At 44.8% G+C, this 22,919-nt stretch overlaps 1 protein-coding gene across 3 annotated transcripts in view; it reads left to right on the forward strand.

Moving 5' to 3' along the window:
* The window catches only part of DRD2 (dopamine receptor D2), a 31,605-nt gene that overhangs the window by 3,444 nt on the left and 5,242 nt on the right, over positions 1-22,919 (forward strand). For all 3 annotated transcript variants that reach the window (XR_012635216.1, XM_074927357.1, XM_074927358.1), the window contains exons 2-5: positions 17,745-18,057; positions 20,971-21,080; positions 21,594-21,730; positions 22,408-22,598. Coding sequence is in view for 2 of the 3 variants with exons in the window: in XM_074927357.1 (XP_074783458.1) it covers positions 17,776-18,057; positions 20,971-21,080; positions 21,594-21,730; positions 22,408-22,598 (720 nt within the window). In the remaining variant the exon portion in view is untranslated. The remainder of the gene's footprint in view (positions 1-17,744; positions 18,058-20,970; positions 21,081-21,593; positions 21,731-22,407; positions 22,599-22,919) is intronic.

Genomic DNA, 22,919 nt, shown 5'->3' on the forward strand with positions numbered 1-22,919 from the left:
GATACGAGCTGGCTTACCCCCAGGCTTCCGCATCCTTGGCACCCAAGGTACTACACGGAATTACCTTCTGAATCTGCCTCTGAAACCGCAGGAAATATTTGGGTGGAAACACAAATCTGGCTTTCTCCAGAAGAAAGCAGAATTTTATATCACTTGGAAAACTTTAGACATGGTTATTTCCATCGTGTGAGAGAAGGCATGGAATGAACTTCTAAGCCCTACACTCTCTGCTTGCTTGTCTTTAACAGCCTTGTGCTAGACATAACCTTTTTCTCCCTAGCAATATTCTTTAGCAAGTATTACATACAAATTCTTTAAAACAACAAGGAACTTTGAAAAATACTTATCTTCAAACACACAAGTATTTGTAGCTCTTCAGGTATGAATAAGATGGATTCGGCTCGTGAACCTTACAATGCTTTCATAAAAACTCTTTTTCCATTTCAACCCCTTTGCAAAAATTTCTTCTGAACAGTCAGGAAATCTGGCAATGGTTGTTTGCTTTCTCACACGCAGATAGCTGATCTTACAATGCCATGAGATACAGGGCAGGGAGTACGTTCACATAACACAGGACATGTAACTGAGCTGTAAATCTCCTTACCACGGGATGTCTGGATGCTAACTGGTCCTAAATGTTGCTGACCGAGGTTGAAGGGGACACTAGGCAATGTCAGTTCCAAGGGCAAGAGGTCCACTGATTGTTAATGGATGCATAGAAAGCACACCGGATCACTAAATAGCTGAGATGCAAACAATTGGATGATGGGAGAGGACTTGCAAAAATATCATATATACTTGCTCCGTTCTTACACTCTTGCCCAGGCAATAGCTTTTGGATACCACTGGAGAAAAGATACTGGACTGGGTGAATGTCGTCTGACCTCTCAGAGTTATTTTTTTAAGGCTACAGGAGAAAATACAGCAGGCTGAATGTTAAAACATACTAAGGTTTGGAATATAGGGAGGAAGGATTTTGAAGGATTTGTCTGGGATCCAACTTCATCGTATTTTACAAATAAAAACTTTTGCTAAGTATATTTGCTTTGGCTAACTGTTCGGGAGCATGTGAGACTGATCAGTTTGTGCCAGGGTGTTGCTAACTAGATTCTTTGGGAAAGGGGGAGGCAATTGTTTAAGTCCTGTCAAATGCATCATTCCTTGTGCTGTTACAAAACCAACCTATATTCAATCTAAAATGATTGCTAATAAGTATTAACTCCTCTACCAATTGTTCCGCTTCAATCATGTTTTCTCTTGCTGTCCTTCATCTGGATATTTTTAGCATTGTAATTTTTTTTTAAAGATGTGACTATGTGTTCAGTTGCTTCTCCTCTGTACATCCCTCCCAATTATCTTGGTGGGTATTTTTCTCTCAACCCCCTAGAACGGGTTTATTTCTGGTTTACTCTTCCCTGTTGGTTTCCATGTGGTTATGTGGGAGGCTGCACATTCTTTCTCAAAGCAGAGAGCCATGATTAGTCCATTCAGAAAATGTAAATGCAGCCTTATGTGTTATGTAGCACTGGAGAAAAAGAGATAGACTGAAAGGAGCAATAAAAGCCGTCAATAATAGAACACAGTGTTGAGCCCTGTAGGCAGGCCTGCAGGATCCCAATGATGTCCACACTTCAGGTTTCTAATGGAGCTAAATAAACATACTGAACCGTGTACTGCTGTCTGGGGAAAGCTAATCAGAGTGCAATCCGGTCCTGCTGAAGTAAGTGAAATCCACTGCGATTGTGCAGCCTTTGCAGTTAGCATTCATTTTGATTTGTATCTCCCTTTCTCTACGCGTTCCATTATTTATCCCAAATTTCAGACTCTGTATCCTCAGCTGTTTCTCCCTGAGATGTCCCGGGTGCTGGAAACACACTTATTAGTTGATAAATCCATGTATTTGATTTTGCTCGCTCCTTCAGGTTGCCAACTGCTAACGCTGGGGATGTATCAGCAAAATCAACACTATTGAGAATAGGCTGCACCATTGGCAGTTTTGCAGAAAAATGAATTCTTCACCAACGACTCAGGTTTTTGAATCATGCTCCCCCGAATGCTGCAGCTGAGACAGTGTATCAGAAAAGTCAAATCTATTACCCAATGTATTATAACTTGCAAATCACTTGTCTAAACTGAATCCTGACCCCAAACACTATTTTGATACCTCAGGCAATCTGGGGTTTTAGCAAATTAAGATTCTGTCTGTAACAGGGACGCTTCTCACCTCCGATTACTTCTGTACCCGCACATTTCAAGCTTTTACATATTTGGCCATCAAGAAAAATGTGACTACCTACAGGATTACTGATACTCGAAGTTAGATTTCTAACCTTTTTTATCTGTTTTCTCTGGTGGCCGCTCCAGGCAAGAATACCTTTGAGTTACAGCCTTATCTACGTGCTTGGGGACGTAGGACTCTGCCACATCAGAGAGAACAGGGTGCCTCCAGCCAGCCCGCTTTCCTTTAGACATTTACACAGAGATTTAGGGGTCGAATTTTAGTCACCAATGCTTGAAAAGCTACAATTATGAAGACCTTATTAAATTAAAAAGCATTAAAAATAGAAACACCCCTACCCATAGATAAAATTAAACAGCAAGAATCACTCTGGTCCCAGTACATGAATCATTTATCATCCCCGTGAGATTAGGGATGCTTTAAAAATGTGTCTGTGATTGTACAGGAATGCTTTAACCCACCACGACTCTCAGTGGATGGGCTAGTCACGCGTAAGCTCCTTGTCTGCACTTTCTTAATGCCAAACCGGCACTAAGAATTAGAGGGGTTTAATTATCTTACTACCTAGGGAATTAAAAAGACAACGTCAGAATTCCCATGCTATTTCAGGTTCCTACGTGTCGTTATTATTGATTTGTTTTCATTCATAAAGCATGTTTCTCTAGCTGGTCTGTGATCCATGACTGGGGATTCTAGACCTTCGCCCAGAAGGTTATTAAAGCATTACAGTTATTATTGTAAACTGTTACAGTTCTTCTTATTATTATTTTACAACTGCACAAAAAGGTACCAATGAACTTTAGGTTTCCCCTTGGCCTTTCCCCTCTAGAAAAATAGACTAAAAGAGCAGGCTTTTCCTCAGATTTTGCACTTGGTTGCAAAGTAGGCTTTAGTATTTCTGCAGATAGCCCTGGGCCAACTGCTCGCAGTGGAGTTGCCAGGTGGATGGGATCCCTGGGTGTGGATCTGTTTCCAGGTTGAAGACAAGGGCTCAGAGTAAATGTCAGCGCGTTTGGTCACACGCACTTCCCATCCACATCACGGGCTGTTAGCCTGGCTATAGTTCGAGGCGTCTGCACCGCACTTCGAAGAAGGTGAGCTTACAATAGCTGTTAATAACTACAGGGCTTCTTTCCTACCTGTTCATGAGCACAGGGCATTGGAGTTTTGCCTACAGATATTTCTGAGCATGGATCATACGAGAGTAGGCCAGTGCATTGAAACTGCCAGGCAGACATTCTCTTAGGGACTCCCCGGGAGCCGGCTCAGGCTCTCAGAGACACAAGACTGGGTTTTGTCACTGGCTTAAATAAAGTACCATCAGCTTTACACAACCCTGTATTGCTGAGGGTTGCTTGTTTCAGGCACACAGAGTTTTTTCCCAGACCTGTCCTGGCCCCTTGTGTCCTAGAAGAGTCTGTGGCATTGTGCAGTACGTTTTGCATTCAAAACAACCGGAGGACTCAGGGAGTGCTTTGCAGGACGAGGTATCACACCGAGAACCATGACTGCATCACAGTGGGAGCTCAGTTGGCATAAATGTCTTTTGAGCAAGAGCTGAGGAAACTGGGAAAATTTTACTATCCTTGTTGCAAAAGGAAGTGTGCATATAGACCAGATTTTGTGGGAAGAGGCAGCACTCTTTCAAAATGTCTTATTCTGATAGCCCTGATCATGACGTTGGTTGTGGGGAGCTGTAAGAACTAGGGCTAGCTGAAAACTTCATGGCCAAAACTATTTCCATTGAAAGTTGAACTGCATCAGTATTTTGCAGAAAATAACTGCTTTTCTCACAAGCTTTTTTTCTTTCTTCACGCCCCCATGCAAATTCAGTAATTTCTTCACTAACACAATTTGTTTAGCTGCAAAAGTTCTGGGGTCAGAGCTTCTGACAGAGGTTAATGTTCCTAGTAGAGAGATAATTTTTGTTGCTGGCCTTTCACCATTCCCTTGTTCCACACCACCAGTAAAGTCCAAATATTCTTTCTAGAGCACAAGCATACGCATTTCCTCTGAAAGATGCTTTACTAAGAAAAAGAGAAATCCATGCAATGAGGATGTGCAGTTGTTCATTATGTAGGAGGATGTTTGTCTACATATGATGCCTATTTCTTTGCCATTTCCTTTGTCATCCTTTCCAAGTGTTAATTTTATTTGTAAATTTTTCTTTCTCGGTGTGAAGGAAGAATCAGTTAGGAAATTACTACAGTAACAGAAAATTACAAAAAGGGACAAGAATAAACTTATCCTTTGGGGCTACATTTTGCAATTTGGTTTACTGTTGAATTTCTGATTCGAAAGGCCTCAGAATCGTACCCACAAAACCTTAGCATAAGAGACATTGTTTGTCGAGGCAATAAACATACTTCAGAAAAAGAATTAAAACAAAAACAAAACCACAAAACCAAAAACATGCAAAGGAAATATTAAAGTAAAGCAACTGCTAAATACAGTTCAATAACTTGGAGTTTTCCATCACCCAAAGATATCATTCTGAAGACGTGTGTCAGGTGTGTCGACACCTTGACCACTAAGAGTGTGTCTGATTTCGATCTGACTGAAAAATTAAAGTCAAAAGCTACAACAGCAACCCGTGACAAGATACCAATCATCACTTCCAGATGGTATTTCTTTTTTTTTTCCTGGAGAGAACCACAGGCTCAAGAAGGAGACCTGTGTCTGTGGGACGAGCATATAAAAGAGAACATCTCTCTTTTGCACTGTCCCGATGCACTTCTTTTAGGAAGACAAGGGCCAGTGCCTGCTGGAGGTTTTTCTTGGACTTCTGTGCTTGTTTCACCCTCAGCAAGCAGGGCACGTGTGCTCAGATCATGCACATTTTGCCTTTAGTCTTCTGCACCCCCTTATTTATATTGCTGATGAATTAAACAGCCACTGAAGACGGCACTTTCACAATAACTTGTGCCGAGCCCTCCATAATTAGAAACATTAGTGGATCCTTGTAACGTTTCGTCTGAAAGAGTATCTGCTCCCTGCCAAATAGGGTGAAAATATTCATGACTTTCTGGGGCTCTCTTAATGACTTTGTGGATTAAAGGAATATGGAAATAGTACGGAATTCGTAACTAGAGCAGGTCCAGATTACTGGATTTATGAATTAGATTCATTATGGACATTGTATGCAACGGCTGCACTTAAAAGCCTCAGATAAAATGAGGTATTCCCTGTGCGAGGTGCTGATGTGCCCACTGCAGAAAATGGGTCCTGTCAACCAGAGCTTGTACTTCTCTACAGCTTCCGCTGCTGCAGGCTTTTTTTGACTAGACCTGACAACCAAGCCCTGATAAATTCTACTGGAGGAGCTGCCAGTGCAAACAGTACTCACAGATACTCTGTCCACCGCTTCCACTTGTCCCCTCAGCCAGCGAATGCGGAGGGTTACTGGGCTGCAGGGCGAGGGTGCTGGGGCTCACCAATCCTGCCAGCAAGCCAGGGTGCTGCCTGCGTGTGAACTGCTTCGTGTCTGCACAGAGGGGCCCAGGAGCCCTTCCCCAGGGGCCGGGATATTACAGCAATATCGACAGCGACATTTCCTTTCTCGTCCCCTCCTGTTGCTCCTTTTGCCCATTTAGTTTATCAACTTTTCAGGGCAGAATGGCTGTATTTTGTGTACTAAAGCCTTCTGGCTACTAACGCCTCACGGCAGGCTGAAAGTTCTGTTGACAGTGTAAAAGTCAACCAGTAAAACTCACGAGAGCAGCTGTTGAGCGTGCGCAGTGATCCCAGGGCTAAGACAGAGCTAGAGAAACCCAGGCAAAGCCCTGGTTGTCAGCTGGCCTCACCAAAGGGTCTCCTCTCCACTCAAAGCCGTGAAACGTGAGCAGTCTTTCACTCATTCCTTGCCTTGAGATCTGCAGCATCCTCCCAGAGCCCCTTCTCGGTTTAAAACTAAACGTAGTGTTCACGCAGCAAAGGCCATGGCAGAATTTACACAAGCTACTAGTCCAAACATAACCAACTAGTCTGTGCTGGCCTCTTGTAAGAGGTAGTCAGTGTAGTAAAAAGTCCTGTAACCTGCTCCCACTTACAACAACTCTCTCTTCTGACCAAGCAGACTTTTCTGAAATTTTGAAACTGCGATGACTCAAATCATTCAAAAAATTGAGCATCTCTTGACCACTGGAGCTTTGAATAAACTTTTCCCCCGGCTAGCGATCTGTCAGTGATGCTAGCAACAAGTCGTGTGGAGTATGGGGGGAGGATGTGTGTCTTTTCAAAGTTTCTACCAGCTGTTAAGATTAAAAGGTCCCGCTGCCCCACTGAAGAATTGGGCCAGAGACATCAGCTGAGCGAGGGATACTCCTGCAGCAGCCTGGAGACCTGGGAGGCCGATCTGTTCTTAGGCTGTGATCTGCACATGTGCTGTAGTTAGGCTAATGAGCTTGCTGGAATTTTAATGAAGGCCTATGGGAGAAGTTCAGTTTAGTGCCTTCTGCCTGGTAAAAACAAGGAGGACAGATAAAATCTTAAACCGCTTTTCTAACACCTTAGCTCAGGACAGGCAAAACAGACGTGCATTCACCTGGAAAACAAGTTGTACCACACATGATGGGAGCGAAAGACCTGCTTTCCCGTGGGCTGAATCACCCACACAGATTGTCTGAGGGCTCTGAAGAGACACGGGATGGTTATCTTCTCCTTCCACTGTCAAATTTCACAAAACATGAGAGAACTTAAGATGCAGTGTAAGACCCTTAGGAAGCTTGTTTGACACCAGCCAAGCAGTTCCAAAGCCCAGGCAGAGAAAAGTATACTCCCCAAACGCATAGACAACAACCTCTCCCCCCCCCGCATCTTTCCTTAGGAAACCACTGGAATCACCTGGTGAAAGGTTCAAAAAGCAGCAACCGGGTCTAGACAGCCCACACCGAATGGTGAGGAGCTTCAACAAGTAAAAGCAAGTCAGAACTAACGCTCGATTTCTTTAGACATGTTTGCAAATCCTGTCCTCAAACACCGGGAGGATGGAGGCCAGGTTCTCTTCCTCCCCTCTGTCCCCACGCACATCGGGGCAGAGCTGCGAGGCAAGCTGAGCACGGCGCCCTGCTCGGACACTGGATGGCTGTGGCAGGAGTCCGAGGCCGAGCTCAACTCATGATCCCGGTGAGGGGTCTGACGGTGACTCGGGCAGGAGCAACGTCAACATCATATGGGGGTATCCGAGCACATCTGACGCTTCTTGTCACACTACATCTTCCGACAGCTCAGCCAAAAGCCTGGAGGGAGAAGATGCCTGGCTCCTTTTTAGTCTGCTTCCCCGCTGTATGTTCAAAGGGGAGCGGCTGTCTGCGGGGAAAAGAGGGTGTGAGCAAGGAGCCACTGCCCCATCGCCACAGGAGGACACGTCTGGGAATTTCCCCAGCCTCTAAAACGTGAGTGACACCAGGAAACAGATCCTAGCAGGGGTTCCGGTGGCAAGCTGATAACCCTCTGCCAGCTCACTCTCAGTAAAATTTACACTCTGTTTTTTTGTTTTAATTGCTCCCTGGGATTCTCAGGTGAGTTTTAGCTGAAGTGTTGCAATGTGGCTCACTCTCTCTCACATGTCTGCTTGAGATCCAAATACATACGCTGCCTTTGCTACACAAGCTGAGGGCCAAACCTGTCGAAATCATGACAAAACTCCCATTGGGAAGAAAACCATGCCTAGGAGCAATAATTCTCACAAGAACATGAGCTTTTGCGTCACAAGTAACAGTGAAAAAGATCTGCTGCATTGTGAATTTCTGCCTCCAAGGGTAGACTAAATTAAACAGAGAGGGGACACAATGATGCAACAGCATTAGAATGGGAAGACAAACTGGAGAGAAAATATATATTGCATATATAAAAGGTAATGAGCTGTTTCACATATCGAAGACAGTTAAGAGGGTTAGATCAAGACGTTCAGACAAACGCTTGTCACGGAATGGCCATGGTGCAGCGCAGGAACCGCAGGACTCTCCAAGTCCTTTCCAGCACTTTGGCCACAAGAACAGATGCTGATTTACAGAAGCTGAGGATCCAGCCCAATTCCTCTCTGGCTGAATGCCCACTCTGTGGGAGGAGATGTAAAAGGATAGGTCCAGAACTAGACATGTTCTTCTTCTACTCACATTTTGCCTGCAAAGATGATGGAGGTGGGTGTTGGAAGTCAGGATTTAAGCTGAACAGTGGAGCTGATTTAGGTCAGGGATTAAATGATTAAAGATCATTAGGATTTGAAATCTGAGAAGCACTGGCTGATCTGTATAGAAGGAATCCACAGGAACCTCCTCGCCTCCCCTCTGCCGATTGCAGCCTGTATTTGTACTTATTTACCATGAGGGATGGGGCAGTAGTTCATCTGATGTTTTCAGGAAGTTTCAAATACATGGAAGTGGCACTTGGAGCAAGGAGCCACATCAGGGTTGTGCTGATTGACACATCTTCATCAAATCTTCCACAACAGATCTATTAAAGGGCACTTCATGCCAAATATTAGTCATATATGGTTTGGGGCAAACACCCACAAAACCTAAGAAAAATAGGGGGAAGGAGAAGGGGAAGGGGAAGGGGAAGGGGAAGGGGAAGGGGAAGGGGAAGGGAAGAAAGAGCTCCCTTTCCTCTGGAATTCACTTCTTTTGGCAAACATTTTATCAAACAAGCTTAGTGATAGGAGTGGCAATGAAAAGAGCAGATGTTAAATGAATGTTAGATAACATAAGTGGAAGACAAATATTTGATCTCCTCAATCTGAATTATTATTATTTACTTTTAATAAAGTATGGCCGAAGGACTGAGAGCTAAAATGTCCTTGTGCTAGGTGCTGCATAAACACAGGAAGCCTGACTGGAGAGGAAAAAAAGGTTTGTTCAACTAAGGAATTAACACAATCTGTTTCTGCAGTCAAATTAAGTTATACACTTCAAATGCCAAGCACCAATACGTACAGTGAACATTAAACAGATAAAACCAAATAATTTTTAAAAATCCTTAAACATTTGTCACATTTTAACCAGTACTTAAAAGTAAAGATTTTGTTCAAATTTCACCCACCTTTATACCTAACTACTGGGGATGGGCAGTGAAGAGGTTCAATCTTTTATATTCCTCAAAAATAATACAATTAGCTCTACTACTGGTCAGTGGTTATTTGCAGATGTTGGTGGATGATCTCAAACACATAACAAATTCTGAAAGAAAATAGAGCACCAGTATCATAAGGCTGGGAATTTATTGGATTAGTCAGAGGCTCAGATCTAGTCAGAGAGATCTGGCATTAGGATACATGTAAAAGAATTAGGAAAAAAAATGGGCTTTTGAACAGAACAGGATTTTAGGTCCATTGTAATGCAACACTTAATAAGAACCAGTGTCTTTCTAGTCAGAAAACCTGTCTCTGACAGTGGCCGTCTCCGTGTGAGAACACAGGAGTGAAGTGATAGGCAATACCTGTGCTCTTAATTCACAGCCTGAGCTGCAGCTCTTACAGATTTCATTAGATCCTGCAGTGCAAGATCTGATTGTTTCTATAATTTGTTTTCAAACGAGCACCCAGCATAAGACTTTGGAATGGGTTTTTGTTTTCAGACAATAAATTCTTCACCTTTAAGCACTGAAAATCAACATCTGTGTAATATTTCTGGTTGCGTGTCCAGAATCGAAAGCACATACAGGCAGAAATGATTTTTAAAAATCTTTGTCTGCCCATCCCTTCCACAAGCTGAGGAGTGTTCAAGTGGGCTGCATTTGGAGTAGCTCCAGCTTGTGAAACTCTTCATCTGCCAAATGCTCAAAAGATTAAAGCTTGCCCTGTACCCACATATTCTTAAAGAGTACTAGGAACCAATGGCTCTACTCCAGCAGCCTGCCAGGCAGGAGTCAAACCTCTCTTCTGAATTACAGGTGGGTAGAGGGAGTGATGGGGTTTTCTGGAAGGAGATTATTGTTGTAGGAAACTATTTATACCTGCTTCCATTATGGAAGGAAAACTAGTGATTTGTGATATAAACTGCCCTTCTGTGTTTGAGATGACTGTGCATTTGTCAGGTCTCCTCTGGGGAGGGCTGCCGGGGGACCACGCGCTCCAACAGCTGCTGCGACAGTGCAAGAGCCCACGCTGGAAGTCTTGGAAACCTGATCTGAGGGGCAAAAGGTTCCCAATTTTCTGAAAACGTTGGCAAAATATATTCTGAACTTAGATAGCCAAAATATTTTGAGTTAGATCTTCTCAAAGAAAAGGGCATAATTTAACTAAAATTTCAGAGTAGACAGGTTGGTTTGTTTTTTTTTTTCTCATTTTGACATGAGATGTTTTAACAGGTTTGAAATCCTGATAGATCCTTAAAAGCTCATTTATGAAGAAAACCTCAACCCACTACAACTTTTCCTTCCAAAAGTTATTAGTTTAGACTGTTTAACATATTGGAATGGATAAAACCCTGTGACAAGCTGCAGGTCTTGAATAAAGAGAAGGCCTTCTTAAAAACAGAATCTGCTTTTTATTAGAGGAAGCCATGCTAAAGCAAGTTACATGTGCATTTCACTACCTCTGGGGAAGATATCACTGAATTCTTCCCTTCCATTAGGACCTGCAAAAAACCTGGCAAGCCTTTAATTAAGGGTGGGTGAGATTTCCAAAGGACGTGAAAGCAGGAGGCAGTCAATGCCCGGTGCCCTGCGCCTTAGCTCACCCTTCTCCAAATGGCCCAGACTCGTGGGCGCTGGTTTTCAGCAGGGAGAGCAGTAACACCCTCTGCTCCCCCTCTGCCTGTACTGTAGCAGTTGTGGGAAATGTTTTGCTCCATCAGCACTGTGCTGGGGGATAATGGACAAATATTGGGGGGAAAAGACAAACTTCTTCCCTCTCCTCCCTGCAATGCAGTCTCAAACTCAGGCGAAAATTTATGACATCATAGGGAAAGAGGGACAATTAGTGTACTAATACCACAAAGGGAGGACTGAGAAATCAAGTGACTTCTTGAAGTCAAAAGCGTCAAGAGCATCTACAGGAAAACCAGGAATCAGCCTTGGAGTTCTCGAGTTACCAGGCTGCTGCAATAAGATCATCCTGTCACCCACTCCCACGAGAAGGAAACCGTGTTCCAGCGACTGGCGCTCAGGCTGCTGTGGTTCTTTTCACCCTCTGTCCCCGTGCTGCTGTGGGGAGGCAGTGATTCACGTTACAGAGCTAGTGCCGAGAGCTCTGAACAATGCAATTATCGAGAAGTAAAGTGATGCCAACAGAAAATATTGTGGCATCCACAAGAACGGTTCAAGTCGGTGACTCAAAGGCCTGTGTGGCAGGAGTGTATTATATACAAACGCCATGCTAATAGCACTTCTGAGCACTTACAGGAGGAAGTGTTTAGATTAGGTGCTTTACAACATACTCTGGGGGGACGTATGCACGCTTTGTAGTAGGAAGATCCAATTAGATATTATGCAAGACCAAGTGAAATGAGGCAATATTTCTGGATCGGGAGTGAGCAATAACTGTGGTTAAAATGCCTTGCACTTATATTTTGAATAACAAAGGATCTGAAGAATAGGGAGCCATCTGAAAAGGCAGGAGAGGAGAGGAGGAAGCTTTTTAAGAGGCTTTTGCAAGGAGCTGATGGGAAGAGCTGTTGTGTTGGATAGATACAAAGGTTGTGCGGTACTGAAGTCAGAATTCAGCCCCCCTCCCCCCAAAAAAACCCAAAACCCAGCCTTGTCAGGATCTTTGTCTCTAATTTCTGTATCTCTAGGTGCAGAGGGAGCTAAGCCTACCACTTGTGTAATCTACTTATTACTAAAGGCTTACCGCTAAGAAAATGAAAGGAGTGTAGAAAGTTAAGTTTGCCCAGTACTGCTTTCTGAAGAGATGCAGTGCTCAAACCTCCTTCAAATGGAATTACTGCCAGGACCTCATCAGTCATGACTGTCAGATCCCTGCTGTATTTGCATGCACTACTCAGTGCCTGGGGGAGTCAGGTTTATTTAAAGCCACCAGGACTTTGCTTGTTGTGTTCGGTGCACCGGCTGATCCTGGGCTGACAGATGCCAAGGCAGGTGGCCTGGAATCTTCATCAGCCTTAGCAGCAGCAATGGGTACTACAGTTCTCAGGTCAAGACAGAATTTACAGTATTTTCCTAATTCCTGACCTTTTCTTCTCTTTCTCAATGTCTGCACACACTGTGCCCTGCATGGAACTGGATGGGAGGAGGTTCCCACTCACTGCTAGCTGTTACACACCTTCCCTGCTCTCCAGTGAACCGTGACTGGGAGTGCACAGCATAGATCACCAGTTCTGGGTTTACATGTGAAAAATAGTGAAACTACTCCAGAAGCTGCTTTCCTTTGCATGGTAGTCCTAAACGGGAAACAAAACAGCTCCTCAAACACACTTTCCCCTTCTCTTTCGCTTCCACTACCTCCACACTCCAAAAGAATATGTTATCTCCCTTGACTGGAACGCCTAGCTGCATTCTCAGCAGAGCCCAGTGAACAGCATCAAGAAGCGTTGTCGGGACAGAAAGGATGTCAGTTTGACAGCTTTCCTGTGGCCCACTGATTCCAGAATTTCAGAGGAAAATGACAATCTTCAGGGAGGCACTGTACTGTGCAAATTTCACTTCGACATTGATTTCTGCGAAACGGTAATGCCTTTGGAGTAAATCTGACTCTAAACACCTTTCTCGCACAGTCCTAGGCTAGACTTTCAGGAACCTGATGGGTACATCTGGGTAACAGCAATTAGAAGGAAATGGGCAATCTGGCAAGAACTGCGCGCAAGAAATACCTTGGGAGAGGTAGAGACTGTTCTGAGGCTGCAGTGGGAACCTCTGCCATCAGGATATTGTTGCTGATGGCTTTTGCTGTTGCTTTCCTGCTAAATCTACATGGAGTTCAGCCCTAAGGCATTCTGGCAATCACAGAACCACAGAACTGTCTAGATTGGAAAAGACCTTGAGGATCATCCAGTCCAACCGTTTTCATTTTCTTAATCAGGACCCCGAGCCGAGCAGCGTGACCACATCTGGAGCCCCTCGGGAAGCTTGCCCCTGACCCCTGGCAGCGTGCTGAACCAGCTGCCCCCCCAGACCACACCAGTGCTGCCAGCAGCCTGCAGCCCCAGTGACCCGCCTGCCCGGGGCAGGTGCCGCTGCGGCAGCGCCCGGGCACGGCGGCAGGAGCAGCTCCCGCGGCCCAGCCCTCAGCTCCCGCCTGCTCCAGGCTGAACTCCAGACTCTGCAGACAAATGCATTGCGTCCGGGGCAAAACTGCAGGGAGTTTCCTACTGGTTTATGAGGAAGCCAAGGCTGACTGCGTTTGGCAGCCAGGGCCAGATTAGCGCCAAAGGCCACAAATCTTTGCCAAACAGAAACCAGATGCTACAGTGACGTGCATCAGGGTGTCTGCTAGGCACTGAGCTAGCTCAGGATCCGGCCTGTGAATATTTAATGCTCAAGGGTGTTTGCAAGGAGAGTAAAAACCAAAGAGAGTGTTACACCTTTGCTATTTCTGAGAAGAAAAAAAGACATTTGCGCTGAATCGGGGCATCTCTGACCTAGCACAGGACTAAGAAGAGCAGAGGGCAGACCCAGGATTCTATTCAAACACAGGCGAGCTGTAGGTGTGAGTTCCCGCTGGAGCCCTTCACCCTCTGCTTCCCAGGGAGCTGTCTGGTACATCCATCTCTATACGACAGAGCAAATTCTGCTTCTCTGCTTAATACACATTTCATGTTTCAGGTCTTGCCAGAAAGACATACGGTTTTGTTGCTGCCAGTTGTGAACGTTACACATTTGCCAGGGAGATGTTGTGTTTGTTTGCCATAAATGTAATTAGATGATCAATCATCAGGAGCCAAGGAGAAATATTGACATTGCAAACAAACATATTTTTCAGTTTGCTCTCCAGAAAGAATGGGGAATTAACTACAAAGGAGAGAAAAACTCTGCCTCTGCGTTCACAGCCTCTGTCCTGGCCCCTTTTTTCCCTGTCATTCCAGCAGGGAGTAGCAACCAGAGAGCAGATTTCCTCCAGTTGCTGAAAGACACCTGGAAAGCACAGGAATTGGTTGAGAGAGGCTGTTTTCCTCCGGATGGTAAAGTGATTCCCAGTTAGGCCATGCTTGAACCGGGGCACTCAAGGAACTTAATGTTAGGGGGATTAGCACAGAGGCAGGTACCCACCTGACCCCAGGGCAGGGGGAAGCTCCAGAGATGCGGCACACTGCTGCACTGCTGGCACCAAACACAAGGCTGCATCCCTGTTGCTCTGTCCTGCCCTTGACCTCTCAGAAAATCTATATCTGGATTAGCTCGGCCATACTAAAAATCTGTGTGGCCTCTGTATGGGAATTAAAGTGGCTTTACTGCAGTTAATTCCATTTCAGGGCTCTACCCACATCTGCATCCAAAGTCTCAGCTAAAGCTGAGCCTGTTTTGCCTCTGGCGGCAGCGTACAGGGATGGTGAAACGCAACGAGGTCCAGTGCAGAGTAAGGTGCCGTTGGTACTACCTCTTCTCTGTACTTACGATCCTTTCCGTCTGCCTCCATGTGAAATGTGGTTTCCTGGACAAACACAGTAAAAAGCACTCTCTTTTCTAGTCAGCCTTTTAAAGTGCTTCTTTCTTCTCTACCGAGAAACTGTCAGCAGTAAAATAAAAAGCGGTCCTTGAAGCAGTACTGAAAGACTCACAAGACACGCTAATGACCACCATAATGCTTCCAAATGATGCCAGTTCTGTGTCTGGAGAAATTAAAATGATTTTTAGGACTGAAAACTCGAAATCTCAAAAGTTAGGAATTAACAGAGTTGTCCATGTAATTGTAGTTTTGCACCCTATGGGTATGTACTAGATACAGCCTTTAAATGCGCCATCACAAATTACACTGTGTTTTAGTTTTCCCATTTCATACAAAATATTTGGGAGCTTTTTTTGTGTTTCATTGTCCCCAGTTAAAACTTTTTAAAAAAAAACAGAAACACCAAACCTTTTCGTTTGCGCTAAGTACAAACACAATCTTTTCATTTTCCTGATGGTGATCAGCTGCATGGAAAGGCCAAAATTCTTGCGGTAAAAAGAGTTCTACTTGAAAAAAAAAAAAAAAAAAATCTTGCAGAAGCTGCAGAAAGAAATGGAGGAGAACTTTCGCCCACTTTATCCAGGTCCTTTATATCCTCCCTAACCCCCGGCAAGTGAGTGCCCAGCAGACGGACCTGAGCAAGTGGCTGTACGTGGTTCCGCCGAGTCCACGCCAGGCGCAGTGGCCGGAGCAATGAGCAGGGCCGGGACGGCCGCCAACACCTCGCCCTCCTCTCTGGCCTCTTCTCCGTGAGGCACAGTTCTGCTTTCTGAACTGCAGCCAGAGCTCAGGAGCCGGAACCGGGCCCAGGGGCTGATACTGCGCGTACCAAATCATTTCACTCCTTTTATACTTTTAAGATACTTTTCCATGTTCCTGCTTTGTTTTCGTTCTGCATGTTATGCATGTTTCTGCCTTCTCTAGATAGTTTTGCATTATCAAAGGGCAACAGGAGAAAAGAAAAAACTGCTGCTGCATATAGCACTGATTTTTCCCCTTCACTCTGAGTCACATAAGCTAACATTTAATTAATTTCTGACACTTTGACAGCTTCTAAGAAGACATTTGTAGAGCTATCAAGTGCTGCTGATAGCATTGTCAGACAGACACTTTTTGAATTATCAGCTATTAAGGACCCATATGCAACAAATTTCCAAGGATTATTATACAAATTGTTCTTTGAATGAGAAAAGCACACAAAAGCTCAGTGAAACATAAAGGAACCATTGTTCCCAGGTGAATTTGATATTTGCAAATGTTTTGCTATTTTGATCACTTACATGGTTTAATAAATCGAATTCACTTTGTCTTTTATGGAGAAAATTAAATGGCCTGTTTGGGGATGTCTGAGAACACGGCCAGATTTTCAAATCACAGTGGTCTTTATGGAAATACAGCTTAAGAAACATGGAATATTTGATTTTAGGAAGTGCTGAGCAGTGAATGCTGAGCACTTCAAGACCTCTGAAACCAGAAATACCAAAACCAGAGGAGCCAAAATCTCCAGTTGCTTTTAAACAGTTCTTGCCTTTACTCTTCGATCGCGCTCTCTTAACATGTCATTTCTTGATGCTGTAACTACTTCAGGCCCAGATACAGATCTCGGTATTTTGCTTTTAATCATACAGGCAAGGGGCTCATTAATCCCTGTGGATTAATGTCATTCCAGAGACCCTCTGCAATATGACAACTCTCTTTTTGCTGGCCTCACTGTACTAATTACCAGTTGACTGAGCAGCTCTGTTTCAGCTGAAGGGACAGAGCTGTGTTTCATCTCGCTCAATGGCACAGCTATGACTTGATGTTAGCCTTTGCCTGCCTCTGCTGCATGCCAGACCGTGCGACTGTGATCACACTGCTCCTCTTGCTTGTCCTCGGAGCATCTGGCATCAGTGGTTCTGGTGAGCTCACGGAACCTCTCAGCTCATACAGCGAAACTCAGCTCAGCGCTCCTCTCCTCGTGGCCTTCGGGGTTCTCTGAAAGGCAGGTTCAGGTGTATGCCAGCCAGATCTGAGCACGTCCAGTTCTGCCTGTACTACCAGCTCAGTTATGAAGAGGACAGGGATGATTTGCAGACTGAGGCAATACTCATATTTTAGCCCATACTGCTTCAGCAAAGACACTTCATGTGGAAATCCCTTCTTCTTCTAAGTTTGTAGAAACTCCAGCAGGACTCAGACACCGTGTGGAAATACCCAGAATATGGTGCCAGCTGTCATAAGCACCCACTGCACAGATCCTGCCCTGGTTGCTCTTTAGTGAACCAAAAGAGCCTCACGACACAGGCAGGAAAAGTCTTTCCCATATGCCCGAGCCAGATATACTGAAGTCTCATTGCAAATGTGGAATTTGCTTTTCATATGCTGGCACCAGACAGGAACCCCAACACAGACACCTGCTGCCAAGTTCTGCATGATGTAGGGTAACTTTTAGCCGGTTTCCTACAATGTGGACATACATGCCACTGGATGCCAATGATCTAGGGGCATTCAGAGTCCCAATAGCCCTGCTCTGCACCACCTGCTGGCACAAAATACGTGTACCCTCACGGATGTTCATGGACCTTCACTAGCCTGCACCATACAGAAGTATGACCTAGGAGATATGGTGAGAAACAACTTGTAAAAACAGACTGAGAAAAACAGGCACTCTGCCTGAATAGGCTGTAACACAAAGTAACTGATATCCCTGGCCACCGAAATCTGGGGGATGAACTGGAAAGAGAAATTAATTTATTGAATCCCTGCCTAGGTATATGACCATCAGTTCAGCCTCCCATCTGGGTCTCCATCTCATTTCCAGCCAGTCAACCATGTGCACACAGGAATTCAGGGTAGGGGGAGCAGGCTCCAGAGAATTCCAGGAGTGAGGTAGCACATGCATAATTGTTTTAATTTTATTTTACATGTTGGCCTTTGACTGTCTTCTCAACATTTTTGTGTCAGGGTGGAGCTGGAACCTGGCACTTTTACCTCCATGGATCCCCTAAACCTCACTTGGTACAACGGTGACATCAGTGACAGGAACTGGAGCAAGCCACTCAACGAGTCCAATGCAGACCAGAAGCCTCAGTTTAACTACTATGCCATGCTGCTCACCCTCCTCATCTTTGTTATTGTTTTTGGCAATGTGCTGGTGTGTATGGCTGTGTCCAGGGAAAAAGCCCTTCAGACTACCACTAATTACCTGATCGTGAGCTTGGCAGTGGCAGATCTCTTGGTAGCAACTCTGGTCATGCCTTGGGTGGTCTATCTGGAGGTAGGTGACCCAGTTTTCTTTTGTAGTGCTAAATGTTTCTGGTGAATGGGTAGAGAGAGGGAAGGTTTAGCAGCCTGAACGTTAGCTATTTCAAGACCTCCTTGATTTCCCCAAACAAAAATGTTTTTAATTTCCTAACAGTTGGGCAGATTTTTCCAGGAAACAGACACGATAGCAGATGGCAGGCTGACTTGAAAACACCCTCTTGTTCAGAGGGCTAAATTACAAACCAATTGCATGGAAAATCTGGCCTTTAAATAGAGGGATCGAAAGTGAAAGACCCCAACTTTGTTTTCAAAGCTAATAGATGACCTGTTCATTCCCAAGTGCAAGAATGAGTCTGCAACAACTTCATGGGTGTCACAGACCGCATCAAATATAACAGTAGTCAGATCCCTATTTCTCAAGGACTACGGTAGAAAGAAGAGCAGGCAACTGTAGAAGTAGGATGTAAATCCAGAGCTTGTATGTCACGACATGTGAGAGAAACAGAATCACAGGTGAGCTCCTGTTCACACTGCAGCCGTTAGCATGTCACTTTGGTACACGAGAGCTCTATGCTTCTACATACAGAACCGTATACGAGGGGCACTGTGGTTTGGGAAAGCCAAATACTCCCAAGACTGTCCCCTGTTTACCTGACGGCAAATGACTTGCAACATTAAATAGCCTGGCAGAATGAAATGTATCTCGAGAGGAAAGCATAAGAGAAGACACACAGCCTCTCTCCCCTGGCCCCCTTCCCTGCAATGCCTGTTTTCTTCAGTCAGCTGAGAGCTGGCATGCTGGTGGCAATCACAACCAAGAGAGCGCGGTTGTGAGAAAGCGTAAGACTGAAACTGTCTTTTTTTAACAATATTTAACAATTAATTTTGTTGATGACATAAAATGATAAAACAGATAGGAGAGCAGGGGAAGAAGTCATAATCAATTAGCCCATTAAGTATTAATGCAAAGCAAAACAAACCCACTGACATGACATAGGCTGTCGAGAAACCACAATGCTAATTATCACTCCAGTTAATTATTGTTTTCGTGGCACTTTAAAAATGTAAAGCATCACGCATCTGCTAAAGCTTATTAACGTGACCACAGGTTGGTTGTGACTGTAGTCAACGCCTCTGGGACTAGTTGCACTCTTCTGTTACACTCCTCTTTTGCGACAGCCCATTTTAAGGAGAGGCTTATGCTGTGAGAAGCTCTTGCTCTCTTAGGCCCAGCTGTAAGAGTTTCAGACACTTCTTATTTTAACGTGGAAGAATCAAGCACAAATGATTTAAGATGCTTCCCCTTTCCGGGCTCATGTGTACATCAAGTTGTCAGCTTCTTTAATCCACCAAGTAGGAAAATCAGGCCTCTAAATCTCAGCAATATTTAAAAAAAAAATTAATTTTTGACCTTTCTGCTCTTATCCACACTCTGCTAAACCTACTGCTAGCTTGAAGACATAAAAAACATGACGAACACTTGCTGACAGAGAAGGAGCCGTTAGACTGACATGGGTTTAGCACATGATGGTCCTTCTCTGGGTCTGCAATCTGAAATCCAAACTCACCAGAACCCTTTGTTCTCTAAATACTTTTTTTTTTTTTTTCCTTAGACTTTGTGTGACAAGCTCGGACAAAAACGAGAAAATCCTTTTAAAAATCAGCCTCGATGCAAACAAATCTCTTACCTCCAGAGTTCTGAGGTTTCTCCTACATAAATGAAAGCACTAAGAGAAAGAACTGCTGCACTTTACAACTTAAACTCAAAACTGCATTCAGGAAATTGGTTTTGCAGAGGTTTATATCTGGCTGGAAACCTTTGCCTTTGGGCAAACTCTCATCAAAGTTACTGATATAACTGTCTCTTAAGTGCTTTTTAAATCACTGAGTATTCATCTGTCACTCAGTCTTCAATGCAGTCATTCTTTCTTCCTTCTTTATGCTGCCTATGGTTATGTATATCAGAGCAGAAATAACCAAAGAATAGATATCTTATTCATTCTATTTTCAAATGCACGAGGACTATTTTTATTAGAGGGAAATATACTTTTTTCATCAAATGTCAAACACAGCAGTCCTAATAATTGCTATTAAACTTAATTGGCAAAGTTCAGTGTCAATAGCAAGATAAGTGAAAAAGAAAGGGCTACTGGTAACTGGAAGCGTTATCATTAGTTTTTTGTCTTTATCACAAAATGTAGTATGCCAAAGAATTTTTGCTCTAAATTAAATTCATTTTGTTCACACGCAAAAAAAAAAAAAAAAAAAAAAAAAGTGAGGAATTTCTACCCCAATTTTTTAAACTAAGAAATGAAGGAGAGCTCCTGCTTCTCTACTGCTGATCTTTGCCAAGTATACTTGCAAAAAAGTGTTTAATAAAAAGTTGTAAATACAATTAGAGGTGCTCAGGGTATAGAATTATTGTGTTGCCTTCCTAATACTTCTCTGCAAGGCTTCGGAGACCTGTTTAGGCTCCTATGTAGTTCAGTCTGCCTTTGAGGAGCCTTGCACTCCCTTGTGTTAGTGGAATACGAGCCCAAGTTTGTGTCTGCTGTTTGGGCTGCCCGATTCAATACAGAGTACCAGGGTGGAATTTGGAAGGACAAAAATCACACCAGACCTCAGGGTGGATGGAGCAGGGTACTCGCTTTGTGGCCATCATTGGAGACCTTTAGACTAGACAGGACACAATCCTCAAAGGTGCTCAGCGGCAAACAATCCTTCCTGACACATCATGTGACTGATTGCATGTCGCCCGATTCCCGCTGGAATATCTGTTGACAAAATTTTGAGCCCCCCATGAACTAGCAGAACTCCAGCTACCAGCAAGTGTCTGTATCTTTGTGCAAAGTTTTCCCTTTAGAGCCTCTCAATAGCACATCCTTAGTGAATTCTTTTCCTGACCTTACTCCCTCTCTCTTTGCAGGTGGTTGGCGAGTGGAGGTTTAGTCGGATCCACTGTGATATCTTTGTAACCCTTGATGTTATGATGTGTACTGCCAGTATCCTCAACCTCTGTGCCATCAGCATTGACAGGTGAGGGCTCCACGGCAGCAAGTCGTGTCAAATCCGTGGGAGCAAGTCACAGCCATCTTTATATGGTCTAATTTTACCTGTGACTCAGAGACTTGAAAATGGTGAGAACTAGTGTTGTTGACATCTTTTGAAGAGCGATTTAGAGGACCTCAGTGAGGTCTGAGCAGGGATTCTGTCAGAAGCAGACACAGAAACACTGGTCTGGAGAATGTAAATGGAATTGTCTGCATTTGTCCCCATTAGTTCAGTCCTTCTGTTTATGTACTTAAATGGTGGAGCAGACATCAGTGGGAAGGCAGAGAAAGTGGAAGGAAAATGCTATGCTCAGCTGACCCCAGGCTCGTGCCTTCCCGAGCAGGGACGCCGACATCTTGGAGACTCATGAAACCTGACTTGCCCTATATTCTCTTGCTGGGCCGGGCTTTCAGACACAGTAACGCCGTGTAATTTCCCACAAAGTCTGTCGGCACTGGCAGAGTAACAATAGACTGGCTTTGTGTCTTCGCACTGCAGGTACACAGCAGTAGCAATGCCGATGCTGTATAACACCCGCTACAGCTCGAAGCGCAGGGTCACAGTCATGATTGCTGTGGTCTGGGTGCTTTCATTTGCCATCTCCTGCCCACTCCTCTTTGGCCTCAACAACACAGGTGAGTGTTATGCCACCTGCAGCTGGCTAATAATAGCATCTTCTGGGCTTTACTGGGTCCCCAGACAGTCTTCTGTTACAAGTCAGGAATAAACAGGGGGATCAGGTTTTAGGTGTGTTGGTGTACCCATCCCTGTTTCAGGTGTCCTCTCCCACTGTCATCCCAGACTATATCCAGCTGCTTCTGGATCTTTTTCATCTCTTGCTGTGCCAGATCAGGGTTTTAGACACATCAGAACTGAGGGTATGTAGAAGTTTACACAGCACTCATCAATGTGACATTGTCCAACGAAAAATGAAAAAACCCTCTTATATTAAAATGTTAAAAGGAAAGCCATGGGACAAATAGCATCACTGGGACAGGAGGGAAGGAACTGGCTGCTCAGTCATCCGTTTCCTAGGAAGACTGGATCATATACAGCAGGGGATCAGCAGGCTTTTAGTTATAAGGCAAGCAATAGCCAGGGACTTCGGGTCGTATGTGACTCCCTGCGACCAAGGGGAGTTTGCTGTTCTCGTACTGCTCCCAGCTGACGTGGTGGTCCCTCCTAGAGACGAGCCCCTCGCTCTCTGCCTATCCCTGTGCCTTCTGAAAGAGGGAGACGGGGCGGGGGGGAAGCCAGTGTCAGCTCAGTGGTAGCAGCAGGGACAACAAGCCTGAAACTTTATGTCTTCCAGATGAGAATGAGTGCATCATTGCCAATCCTGCCTTTGTCGTGTATTCCTCCATCGTGTCCTTCTACGTTCCCTTCATCGTCACGCTGCTGGTGTACGTGCAGATCTACATAGTGCTCCGGAAGCGCAGGAAGCGCGTCAACACCAAGCGCAGCAGCCACGGCCTGGGCTCGGACACACGAGCCCCGCTGAAGGTAACTAGACCTCTGCCTTGCTCTCAGCAGTCTCCGTCCTTTCCCCTCCGTGCTCCACCTCATTCCCCAAAGCTCTTCCTCCTTTCCCCAGACGACACTGTCTGGACTAGGTGAAGGACCGGACCACAGAGGTGAACGCTGTGCCCTGTGCCATTCTGGAGCCCCAGTTGCACACTCTGGATGACCAGGGCAACTGGCTGGTGCTTCACAGGCCTCCCTGGATCTCAGGGGATGCTTCCTCAGCAGATGTTAATTAGGAGCTGCTTCATTAACCAGACTGCATTTCCTTTGGCTCTGCTGAGTTTGGGCTGGGGTACCCAG

The sequence above is a fragment of the Athene noctua genome, chromosome 26 (genome assembly GCF_965140245.1).
Source record: "Athene noctua chromosome 26, bAthNoc1.hap1.1, whole genome shotgun sequence".
Classification (NCBI taxonomy): Eukaryota; Metazoa; Chordata; class Aves; order Strigiformes; family Strigidae; genus Athene; species Athene noctua.